Source organism: Macaca fascicularis, chromosome 4, assembly GCF_037993035.2.
Source record: "Macaca fascicularis isolate 582-1 chromosome 4, T2T-MFA8v1.1".
NCBI lineage: Eukaryota > Metazoa > Chordata > Mammalia > Primates > Cercopithecidae > Macaca > Macaca fascicularis.
The window spans coordinates 172,417,543-172,430,260 of NC_088378.1; the positions used below are offsets into that span (position 1 = coordinate 172,417,543).

The following is a 12,718-nucleotide window of genomic DNA, read 5'->3' on the forward strand; positions in this document are numbered from 1 at the left end:
AGTAAGATGGTATCGCATTGTGGTTTTGATTTGCATTTCCCTGATCATTAGTGATGTTGAGCATTTTTTCATATGTGTGTTGGCCATTTGTATATCTTCTTTTGAGAGTTGTTTATTCATGTCCTTAGCCCACTTTTTGATGGGAATGTTTTTTTTTCTTACTGATTTGTTTGAGTTCACTGTAGATTCTGGATATTAGTCCTTTGTCAGATGTATAGATTGTGAAGATGTTCTCCCACTCTGTGGGTTGTCTTTTTACTCTGCTGTTTCTTTTGCCACGCAAAAGCTCTTTAGTTTAATTAGGTCCCAGCTATTTACCTTTGTTTCTACTGTCTTTGCTTTTGGATTTTTGGTCATGAAATCCTTGTCTAAGCCAATGTCTAGAAGGGGTTTTCCAACATTATCTTCTAGAATTTTTATGGTTTCAGGTCTTAGGTGTAAGTCCTTAACCCACCTTGAGTTGACTTTTTTATAAGGTGAGAGATGAGGATCCAGTTTCATTCTCCTACATGTGGCTAGCCAGTTATCCTAGCACCATTTGTTGAAATGGGTGTCCTTTCCCCATTTTATGGTTTTGTTTGCTTTGTCGAGGATCAGTTGGCTGTAAGTATTTGACTTTACTTCTGGGTTCTCTATTCTGTTCCACTGGTCTGTGTGTCAGTACCACGCTGTTTTGGTGACTATGGCCTTATAGGATAGTTTGAAATCAGGTAGTGTGGTACCTCCAGATTTGTTGTTTTTGCTTAGTCTTGCTTTGGCTATGTGGGCTCTTTTTTGGTTCCATATGAATTTTAGAATTGTTTTTTCTAATTCTGTATAGAATGATGGTGGTATTAGGCTGGGCGCGGTGGCTCAAGCCTGTAATCCCAGCACTTTGGGAGGCCGAGATGGGCGGATCATGAGGTCAGGAGATCAAGACCATCCTGGCTAACACGGTGAAACCCCGTCTCTACTAAAAAATACAAAAAATTAGGCGGGCGCGGTGGTGGGCACCTGTAGCCCCAGCTACTCGGGAGGCTGAGGCAGGAGAATGGCGTAAACCCGGGAGGCAGAGCTTGCAGTGAGCTGAGATCCGGCCACTGCACTCCAGCCTGGGCGACAGAGCAAGACTCCGTCTCAAAAAAAAAGAAAAAGAAAGAAAAAAAAAGAATGATGGTGGTATTTTGATGGAGAGCGCATGGAATTTGTAGATTGCTTTTGACAGTATGGCCATTTTCACAATATTGATTCTACTCATCCATGAGCATGGGTTGTGTTTTCATTTTTTTTGTGTCATCTGCAATTTCTTTCAGCAGGGTTTTGTAGTTTTCTCTGTAGAGGTCTTCTGAAAGACCTACCTTTTTGGTTTGGCATATTCCTAAGTATTTTATTTATTTTTGCAGCTATTGTAAAAGGGGTTGAGTTCTTGATTTGATTCTCCACTTGGTTGCTGTTGGTGAATAGAAGAGCTACTGATTTGTGTACATTAATTTTGTATCTGGAAACTTTGCTGAATTCTTTTATCAGTTTTAGGAGCTTTCTGGTGGAGTCCTTAGAGTTTTCAAGGTAAATGATAATATCTTCAGCAAACAGTGACAGATAGACTTCCTCTTCACTGATTTGGATGCCTTTATTTCTTTCTCTTGTCTGATTGCTCTGGCTAGGACTGCCAGTACTATGTTGAAGAGGAGTGGTGAGAGTGGGCATCCCTGTCTTGTTCCCATTCTCAGAGGGAATGCTTTCAACTTTTCCCCATTCAGTATTATGTTGGCTGTGGGTTTGTCATACATGTCTTTTATTACATTAAATATGTCGTTTGTATGCCAATTTTGCTGAGAGTTTTAATTATAAAGGGATGTTGAATTTTGTCATACGCTTTTTCTGTCTCTATTGAGATGATCATGTGATTTTTGTTTTTAATTCTCTTTATGTGGTGCGTCATATTTATTGACTTGTGTATGTTAAACTACCCCTGCATCCCTGGTATGAAACCCCCTTGATCATGGTGGATTATCTTTTTGATATGTCGTTGGATTCAGTTAGCTTGTATTTTGTTAAGGATTTTAGCATCTATGTTCATCAGGGATATCGGTCTGTAGTTTTCTTTTTTGGTTATGTCCTTTCCTGGTTTTGATATTAGGGTGATGCTGGTTTCATAGAATGAATTAGGGAGGGTTCCTTCTCTGTCTTGTGGAATGGTGTCAAAAGGATGGGTACCAGTTCTTTGAATGTTTGGTAGAATTCTGCTGTGAATCCCTCTGGTCCTGGACTTTTATTTGGTGGTAATTTTTAAATTACCATTTCAATCTTGCTGCTTGTTATTTGTCTGTTCAGGGTATCTATTTCTTCCTGATTTAAGCTAGGAGGGTTGTATTTTCCCAGGAATTTATCCGTCTCTTCTAGGTTTCTAGTTTATGTGTGTAAAGGTGTTCATAGTAGCTTTGAGGGATCTTTCATATTTCAGTGGTGTCAGTTGTAATATCTCCTGTTGCATTTCTTAGTGAGATCATTTGGATTTTCTGCCTTCTTTTGTTGGTTAATCATGCTAATGGTCTGTCAATTTTATTTATCTTTTCAAAGAACCAGCTTTTGTTTTTTTTGAAACAAAGTGTTGCTCTGGTGCCCAGGTTGGAGTGCAGTGGCATGATCTCGGCTCACTGCAGCCTCCACCTCCCGGCTTCAAGCGGTTCTCCTGCCTCAGTGTCCTAGAACTGGCTTTTTGTTCCATTTATCTTTTGTATTTTGTTGTTGTTTTTTCAGTTTCATTTAAGTCTGCTCTGATCATGGTTATTTCCTTTCTTCCGCTGGGTTTGGGTTTGGATTGTTCTTGTTTCTCTAGTTCCTCGAGGTGTGGCCTTAGAGCGTCTGTTTGTGCTTTTTCCGACTTTTGATACAGGTGGTTGGAACTATGAATTTTCCTCATAGCGCCACCTTTGCTGTATCCCAGAGGTTTTGATAGGTTGTTTCATTATTGTCATTAAGTTCGAAGAATTTTTTAATTCCCATCTTGATTTCGTTTTTGACCCAATGCTCATTCAGGAGCAGGTTATTTAATTTCCATGTATTTGCATGGTTTTGAAGATTCCATTTGGAGTTGATTTCCAGTTTTATTCCACTGTGGTCTGAGAGAGTGCTTGATATAATTTCAATTTTCTTAAATTTATTGAGGCTCATTTTATGGCCTATCATATAGTCTGTCATGGAGAAGGTTCCGTGTGCTGCTGAATAGAATACATATTTTGCAGTTGTTGGATGAAGTGTTTTGTATGTATCTGTTAAGTCCATTTGTTCCAAGGTATCATTTAAATCCATTGTTTCTGTTGACTTTCTGTCTTGATGACCAGTCTAGTGCTGTCAGTGGAGTATTGAAGTCCCTACTATTAATTGTGTTTCTGTCTGTCTCATTGCTTAGGTCTATTAGTAATTGTTTTATAAATTTGGGAACTCTAGTTTTAGGTGCATATATGTTTAGGATTGTGATATTTTCCTGTTGAATAAGGCCTTTTACCATTACGTAATTTCCCCTTTCTTTTAACTGCTGTTGCTTTAAAGTTTGTTTTGTCTGATATAAGAATAGCTACCCCTGCTGGCTTTTGGTGTCCATTTGCATGAAATGCCTTTTTCCACCCCTTTACTTTATGTGAGTCCTTATGTGTTAGCTGAGTCTCCTGAAGGCAGCAGATCATTGGTTGGTGAGTTCTTATCCATTCTGTGCTTCTGTATCTTTTAAGTGGAGCATTTAGGCCATTTACACTCAATGTTAGTATTGAAATGTGAGGTACTGTTGCATTCATCATGCTGTTGCCTGTGTACTTTGTTTTTTTGTTGTTTTTTTTGTTTGTTTTTGCTTTGTAACGTGCATTTTTGTTATAGGTCCTGTGTGATTTATGCTTTAAAGAGGTTCTGTTTTGTTGTGTTTCCAGAATTTGTTTCAAGAGTTAGAGCTCCTTTTAGCAGTTCTTGTAGTACTAGCTTGGTAATGGCAAATTCTCTCAGCATTTGTTTGTCTGAAAGACTGTATCTTTCCCTCATATATGATGCATAGTTTCAGTGGATACGGAACTCTTGGTTGATAATTGTTCTGTTTGAGGGGGCTGAAGATAGGGCCTCAAACCCTTCTAGCTTGTAGGCTTTCTGCTGAGAAATCTGCTGTTACTCTGATAGGTTTTCCTTTGTAGATTACCTGGTGCTTCTGTCTCACAGCTCTTAGTCTTAGCTCTTTCCTTAGTCAGAACTGGGTATAACCCGATGACAGTGTGCCTAGGTGATGATCTTTTTGCAGTGAATTTCCTGGGTGTTCTTTGTGCTTCTTGTATTTGGATGTCTGAGTCTCTAGCAGGACTGAGGAAGTTTTCCATGATTGTTCCCCCAAAATACATTTTCCAAGCTTTTAGAATTGTCGTCTTCTTCAGGAATACTGATTATTAGGTTTGGTCATTTAACATCACCCCAGACTCCTTGGAGACTTTATTCATATTTTCTTCTTTTTTCTTTGTCATTGTTCGATTGGTTAATTTGTAGACCTTCGAGCTCTGCATTTCTTCCTTCTACTTGTTCGATTCTGTTGCTGAGACTTTCCAGAGCATTTTACATTTCTAAAAATGTGTCCAAAGTTTCCTGAATTTTTGATTGTTTTTTCTTTAAGCTATTTCCTTGAATATTTCTCCCTTCACTTTTTGTATTTATTTGATTTCCTTGCGTTGGCTCCGCCTTTCCCTGATCCCTCCTTGATTAGCTTAATAACTAACCTCCTGAATTTTTTTTCAGGTAAATCAGGGATTTCTTCATGGTTTGGATCCATTGCTGGTGAACTAGTGCGACTCTGGGGGGATGCTGAAGAGACTTGTTTTGTCGTATTACCAGGGTTGGTTTTCTGGTTCCTTCTCATTTGGGTAGGCTCTGTCAGAGGGAAGGTCTAGGGCTGAAGGCTGTTGTTCTGATTCTTTTGTCCCACAAAGTGTTCCCTTGATGTAGTTCTCTCCCCCTTTTCCTGTGGATGTGGCTTCATGTGAGCCGAACTGCATGATTGTTGTCTCTCTTCCAGGTCTAGCCACCTAGCGAGTCTACCCGGCTCTGCACTGGTACTGGAGGTTGCCTGCACAGAGTCCTGTGATGTGAACCATCTATGGTCTCTCAGCCGTGAATATCAGCGCCTGTTCCAGTGGAGGTGGCAGAAGGTGCAGGAGGGTCCTTAGCTTTGGTGGTTTAATGCTCTATTTTTGTGCTGGTTGGCCTTCTGCCAGGTGGTGCTTTCCAGAAAGCATCAGCTGTAGTAGTGTGGAGAGGGACAGGCGGTGGGTGGGGCCCTAGAACTCCCAAGATTGTGTGTTGTGTGTCCTTTGTCTTCGGCTATCAGGTTGGGTAGGGAAGGACAATCAGGTGGCGGCGGGGGGTGGTGGGGGGTGGGGGTGGGGGGGTGGGAGGTGGGAGGGGTGGGGGATTGGGGAATGGGGATGGGTGAGTCTTGGGGGATGGGGGTGGAGTTGTGTACCTGGCATTATGGCTGTCTCTGCTGAGTCATGCAGTTTGTCAGTGAAGTGGGGGAAAGCCTGCAGTCACAGACCTCACCCAGCTCCCACGCATAACTGAAGGGCTGGTCTCACAACCACCGTGCCCCCCACAACAGCCCCGAGTGGCAAGATAGGCTTAAAAATCTGCCCCAGGCTACCTGCCTCCCAGCTGTGAACTAAAAAGGCTGAGTTCTCTCCCTGCCTGTGGAGTCTGCACACCGGATTTGCGTCCTCTACCAAGTTCTGGCCAGGAGGCTTCTCACTCCGTTCAAATTGTTACAAAGTTCAGTTAGAGATTTCCTTCTCCCTGTAGAGTTGCACCCCCTGCTCCTCAGGCCACCTTCCAGATGAATCCCTGTGGTGCCAGGCAGGAATGACCTGCAAGGGGACACAGTGAGCTCCCAGGGCCTTTCTGCTGCTTCCTCTACCACTGTATTTCACTCGCCTCTCCACATTGACTCAGCTCCAGGTAAAGTCGGAAACTTCTCCTGCAAACAGACCTTCAGCGTCTTCAGTGGGAGTGTGTGTTTGGGAGAGGAAGTTCCCCCTTTCCCACTTCCACAGCTGGGGCAGTCACAGTATTTGGATTGTCTTCTGGGTCCTGCAAGAGCAGTTTACTTCCTTCAGAGGGTCTGAGATTACTGGTATTGTTCTTGCAGTCAATCTGGGGCTAAAATTCACAATGCAAGCCTTCCCATGCTGCTCTGTCTGGGCCTGCGATCTAGTCCTGCCTCCTGTTGACACAATGATCTGTCCCCCTAAATCCGTTTCCTGACTCTTGATCTAAAATGTGCATCAGGGAAGCTCACTAAATAAGTAAATAAAGAGATTCGACAAAAGAAACTTGAGTGCATTCCTCAAGATTTCCTGCAAGGTCAGATATTACAGGTAAACAGTTTAGATTTTGGTTTGTGATTTGGAAACCTAGCATGAGTGACTCCATTTTGAGTTGCTCTGTTGGGTGTAATGCAGCAACTCAGTTCAAATCAGTGGCTTTTCATAATTTTATTTAATAATGCTATATGATCAAAGCTACAGGTAGGAAAAATAGTGGCTCTAAATGTTATTAAGCAAAGAGAATGAAAACAAATGGACTAAGTGTTCAGTCCAGAAAGGTAGGAAGGAAATAGCAAAATGCAAAAAGGAGTTAATACTGAAGTGGAAAGTGATGAATTTGATCATGGTTCTTCTGAAAAAAGAAAATAGAATTGACAACTTACATCAAAGACTATAAAAATTAGTAAAACAGTCATTGATTGGCACATCTAACTCTGAGAAAATAGATTTTTACATATAAAAGCATATTAAATTTGAAAATCAAAATGACATTTGTGACTTTCTCAAAATACAGTAAAATTGTCTTAAGACATACGGACATAGAAGCATGAAAGAAATTCCCAAATACTCATACCCAGCAAGGCACTAGAAATAGATGGTTTTAGAAGCTACTTATAGGAAACCTACAAGGAACAGATTATTCCTATACTATTTAAGCTACTATAAGGTGACAAGTATGGGAAACTTCACATTCTTTCTGTAAGTGAAACATAGCTGCTGTGGATATAGAACAGCCCAATAATATTGAAATGTTGAATATGTCTGGATACCAAAAGCAAATTAATAGTACAAGAGAAGATAATTCTAGACCAATTACAATTAAAGATGTAGAACTCCTAAGTAAAATGTTAGTAAATCAAATCCAGGAGTGTTTAAAGGACTGGAACATGGAACCAAGTACTGTTTATTCCTAGATTATACAGTAATTCAGTAATTGGAAATCTATTACTTTAATTTGCTATATTAGGTGAAAAATTATCTTGAAGGATGATGAAAAACTATTTGATAAAATTTAATATCCATTCCTAATTTTAAAAGTAGAACCCCAAGAAATTAAGACTAAATATTTTGTTTGCATAATAAAGTATTAATAGCAAACATCATGTTAAAGCATGGATTATCAACAGGAGGAATAATTCTTGAGGGGACAAAATAAATCTTGACATAAAGTAAAGATATACATATAGTATATAATACAGATATATATTATATTAATGGTATTATTAATAAAATTTCATGAAGGGCAATTAGGGAAAAAACCTAAAAAGACTCTTGGGGGCACTAATGACAATTTGGGAAACACTGCTCTAGAGGATTCCTCATTAGTTACAAATAAGACAGAGATGCTAGTACCACTGTTATTCACCAGTGTTTTGAAAACTACATCAAACACAATGTCAGTTAAATAAATGACATAAACCTTGAGGAGTAAAAACCATAATTATAGTACATGAAGACAGTAAGATTTTCTACATAAGAAACATAAAAGATCAGTTGAAAAATTATTTCAGGAGAGCTCAGTGACTTGACTGACTTCAAGATACTATATATTATGTGAACTCCCCAAGAACAGAACTGAATAATTCATTGACAGTCAAAAAAATGGTTTGAATAAGTGGGAGGATTTAATGTAAATATTTTAAATATCCTGGCTAGGCGCGGTGGCTCACATCTGTAATCCCAGCACTTTGAGAGGCCAAGGCGGGCAGATCACTTGAGATCAGGAGTTGGAGACCAGCCTGGCCAGCATGGTAAAACCTCATCTTTACTAAAAATACAAAAATTAGCTGGGCATGGTGGCAGGCACCTGTAATCCCAGCTACTCAGGAGGCCGAGGCGGGAGGCAGAGGTTGCAGTGAGCTGAGATCGCGTCATTGCACTCTAGCCTGGGTGATGAGAGTCAGACTTTGTCTCAAAAAAAAAAAATATATATATATATATATATATATTTTTTATATATACAAAATATCCTGAAATTACCTTGCAATTTATACATTTCATACATTCATGTAAAAATTTGTGTTGAATACCAGTTGCATGGCAGATACTGTTCTAAATGCTGGCTGTCCAGTGGTATACGGAACAAATAAGAACTCCTCTAAGTTACATTATTGTGGTTAGAGCTAGACAGCAAACAAAGAAGTGTAAGTATGTACTATGTCAGGGTGGTGATAATTCCCAGCAAAATTCCAGGAAGATTATTTTTAGACTCTGACAAAATATTTTAGAGTTCCTCTGGAGCAATATCTGTGAGAGAATGAGAGAAGTTCTGAAAGATTGTCCTATTCGATATTGAAATATAATATGGAAATTAAATCACTGGTACAGGTGCAAGATAGGGCAGTGGGAGAAAATATAGAGAGGGCCAGGAAACATTGAGACAAAAATGAGAATTTTTTGTCTAAAATAAAATTGACATTTCAGATTAGTGGAGAAGTGGATTGTTTAGTGAATTGTGTGTATCAGCTAGGTATTCGGTACTGCAAGATTTCAACTGAGTCAAACAACTAAGTCATAAAAACAGATAACATTAAAGTACCAGAAACAGGACTTTGAAAGCATGACCCTAGAAGTAGTAGAGAAGAGGTCAATAGGTTTGACATAAAAAAAGATTCAATATTTCCCAAGAGCAAAGAGTACCAAAAACAGTGTGAAAAGTCACATGATAAACTGGGGAAGATATTTACAGTACATGTAATGGACAGAGGGTTAATGTTCTTTCTAGATATCTTGAAATCAAGAAAAATAAACTCAATAAAAAGATGCGAAGGCCATAAAATGGAATTCACACACAGTGCAAGTTGAATTTTTTTTTTTTTTTTGCCTGCCAGAGTGCCACAGATGAAACAGATTGCTAATATCCAGTGTTGCTGGTGGGCTAGAGTGTTCACGCAGCTTTCTGCAGACCAGTTTGAAAATATTTATTAGGATTTTAAAAGTGCATTCATTGACCAGCACTTCACTTCGGAATTTAACGCAAGGAAATACTTGAGTAAATGGGCAAAACTATTTTGTACAAAAATATTCATTGTGTTCATAATAGCAAAAAATTGGAAATCATCTCAATGCCACTTGTATTCTAACTCTATACATTGGAAAACTGAGCAGCCATGAAAATGATGTAGATTTGTTTCACCAACATGGAGAGATGCCTGTTACATATTTAATGTGTGAAGATGAGGTTGTAAAATGTGTGCCTAGTATGCTATTATTTCGTACGACCCGTGGAACTATATCTTCATGTACGATTGATGAAGATGGTATCAGTGTGTATGCCATAGAGATTAAAAGTGGTTAATTTATCTGAGTGATGACTTTGTCTTCATAGTGGCGAGAATACTGAGGAGTGTCAGCAGTGGAATGCCTGCTCTTCTCATAACCGGAGCGGAAACGGAAGCGTTTTGTGAGAGGGCTGGCGGGCAGGTGAGAACGGCGTTGGCGCGCCCGCCCGGCGTCGGCTCCAGGCCTGGGGCTGCGGAAGCCAGAACAGAGCCCGGAACCCGAGTGCCTGCCCTGCTGGGGCCCGGAGGGAGGGCGGGGAGGGCAGCGCCGGGGACCCCAGCGGACCGGAAGGACTTGTGGCACGCGGCATTCCCCTCAGAGGCCCCGAGTTGCCTTCGCTGTGGCGTCATGAAGTTTCGCGCCAAGATCACCGGCAAGGGCCGTCTAGAGCTGTTCATCCACGTCAGCGGCACCGTCGCCAGGCTGGCGAAGGTCTGCGTGCTCCGCGTGCGCCCTGACAGCCTGTGCTTCGGCCCCGCGGGCTTCCGCGGCCTCCGTGAGGCCGGGCTGTGGTGCGAGGCCGGGCTGTGGTGCGAGGTGCGGCGGGGAGCCTTCCAGCAGTTTCACATGGAAGGTGTCTCGGAAGAGCTCGATGAGATCCACCTGGAGCTGACGGCGGAGCACCTGTCCAGGGCGGCGAGAAGCGCGGCGGGCGCGTCCTCCCTGAAGCTGCAGCTGACCCACAGGCGCCGCCCCTGCCTCACGGTGGCGGTGGCGCTGGCCTCGCCCCTGGGCCGCGCTCGCAGCGTGGTGCACGATCTGCCCGTGCAGGTGCTTCCCCGGAGAGCGTGGCGAGACTGCCCGCCGCCCAGCCTGCGCGCCGCCGACGCGAGCATCCACCTGCCGCGCTGGAGGACGCTGAGGAGCATCGTGGAGAGGATGGCGAACGTGGGCGATCACGTGCTGGTGGAAGCAAACCTCAGGGGCAGGATGACCCTGAGTATGGAGACGGAGGTGGTGTCCATTAAAAGTTACTTTAAAAATCTTGGAAACCCTCCGGAGTCGGCTGGTGTGCCTCCACACAGAGACCTGGAGAGCGTGGTGCAAGTGCGGGTAGATAATCGGAAGCTCCTGCAGTTTTTGGAGGGACAGCAAATAAATCCCACGATGGCCTTATGCAATATTTGGGACAATAGTCTTCTTCAGCTTGTTTTGGTTCAAGGAGATGTCTCTCTCCAGTATTTCATTCCTGCTTTGTAAAAATTCAGCCAGCGTAGATTTGTTTTTTTTAAGCTTATGATCTTTTCAAAACTGAAACAGACCCTGAGTTAATTGGGTTGAAAGTTTGCACCTTCTCTGACTTATACAGGGCGTATATTTTGTGGAGCCCTTCCTCCTTTGCAAAATTTGTATTAAAGCATTGATAAAACAGTTGGGTAGTTTATGTTTTTGTTTGTTGGGTTTGTCAGGTTTTTTTTCCTGCTTAAGATTCTAACAAGTAAATTATTCTTCAACTTTTTTTCGGGGGGAAAAACAGGGTTGTAATGAAATAAATATTTTTGAATCCTGAAACAATTGCATCAGTATTTTATTATAAAATGCTGCTGTGTAAAGCAGGAAAGTTCTCATTTTAAAATATGCATAAATGTTTTCCGAGGGTATTTCTTATGTAGAGAGCTGAATATATCTGCAAGATGAAAGGTATTTAGCGTGTGTGCGCATTACATATTCTTTGTTAAGCTGTGTTTTGTCATAGGATATATCAAAGAATGTATCAGTATACATGGTTTTGAGATTTATTATCTACATAGTTTGAATTGCTTATTTATTAGATTCATTTTTCACAATTTTTCACATGTATCATACTCACATTAGGAATCAAGGAAATATAGGCATATCTCAGAGATATTCCAAGTTTGGTTCCACACCACTGCAAAAAGCAAATATTGCAATAAAGACAGATGAGTTTTTGGATTTTCAGTACATATAAACCTTATGTTTGCATTACACTGTAGTCTGTTGAGAGTACAATAGTACTATGTCTAAAAAAGTACACATCTTAATTTTAAAATACTTCATTGGTAAAAAATGCTACTCATCATCTGAGCCCTCAGCAAGTCATAATCTTTTTGCTGGTGGGAGGCCTTTATCTCCCTCTTGATAGCTGCTGACCGATTCTAGTGGTGGTTGTTGGAAGGCTCAGGTAGCTGTGGCAGTTTCTTAAAATAAGGTAGTGAACTTGCTGGATCGATTGACTTTTGTGAAAGATTTCTCTTTATCATGGGATGCTTTGGGTATTTTGTCCACAGTAGAACTTCTCTCAAAACAGTCAGTCCTCTCAAACCCTGCTACTGGTTTATCAACCAAGTTTATACACTGTACTAAATCTTTAGTTGTTATTTCAACAGTATTCACAGCATCTTCACCAGGAGTAGATTCCATCTCAAAAAAATCACTTTCTTTGCTTATCTATAAGAAGCAACTCTTCATCTGTTTGTTTTATCTTAAGAGTGTAGCAATTCCTTAAGGCTCTACTTTTTTTTTTTTTTTTTTAATCAGGGTCTTACTCTGTCACCCAGGCTGGAATGCAGTGGCACAATCATGGCTCACTACAGCTTCAAACTTCTGAGCTCAAACAATCCTCCTTCCACAGTCTCCCCCATAGCTGGGACTATAGGTGCATGCCACCATGCCCAGCTAACTTTTTAATTGTATTTTGTAGAGAGGGAGTCTCACTATGTTGACCAGGCTGGTTTTGAACTTCTGTCCTCAAGAGATCCTCCCACCTTGGCCTTCCATAGTGCTGGGATTATAGGCATGAGCCACCATGCCCAACCTCCACTTCTAATTCTAGTTCTCCCGCTACTTCCACCACACTTGCAGTGACATCCTCCACCAAAGTCTTGAACTCCTTGAAGTCATTCGTGCTGGTTGGAATCATCTTCTTTTAGATTCCTGTTAATGTTGATATTTTGACCTCCTCCCATGAATCATCAGTGTTCTTAATGCCATCTAGAATGATGAATCCTTTCCAGAAGGTTTTCCATTTACTTTGCCAAGATCCATTAGAGAATCAGTATCCATGGCAGCTATAAATGTACAAAATTTATTTCTGAAATAATAAGACTTGCAAGATGAAATTACTCCTTGATCCATGGACTGCGGAATGG

The 12,718-nt window shown here is 41.2% G+C and overlaps 2 protein-coding genes across 17 annotated transcripts in view; both read left to right on the forward strand.

Annotated features, from left to right (window-relative positions):
• EXOC2 (exocyst complex component 2) overlaps positions 1 to 12,718 on the forward strand; it is a 207,783-nt gene that overhangs the window by 25,948 nt on the left and 169,117 nt on the right. Inside the window, exon 2 of one of the 16 annotated variants that reach the window (XM_065544515.1) lies at positions 9,655 to 9,749. The exons of the other annotated variants lie outside the window; for them this stretch is intronic. The gene's annotated coding sequence lies outside the window, so the exon portion shown is untranslated. The remainder of the gene's footprint in view (positions 1 to 9,654; positions 9,750 to 12,718) is intronic. 16 annotated transcript variants of the gene reach the window in all.
• On the forward strand, positions 9,757 to 11,120 carry HUS1B (HUS1 checkpoint clamp component B). Its single transcript, XM_065544518.2, has one exon. The coding sequence runs from the start codon at positions 9,957 to 9,959 to the stop codon at positions 10,806 to 10,808; it is 852 nt and encodes a 283-aa protein (XP_065400590.1). The 5' UTR covers positions 9,757 to 9,956; the 3' UTR covers positions 10,809 to 11,120.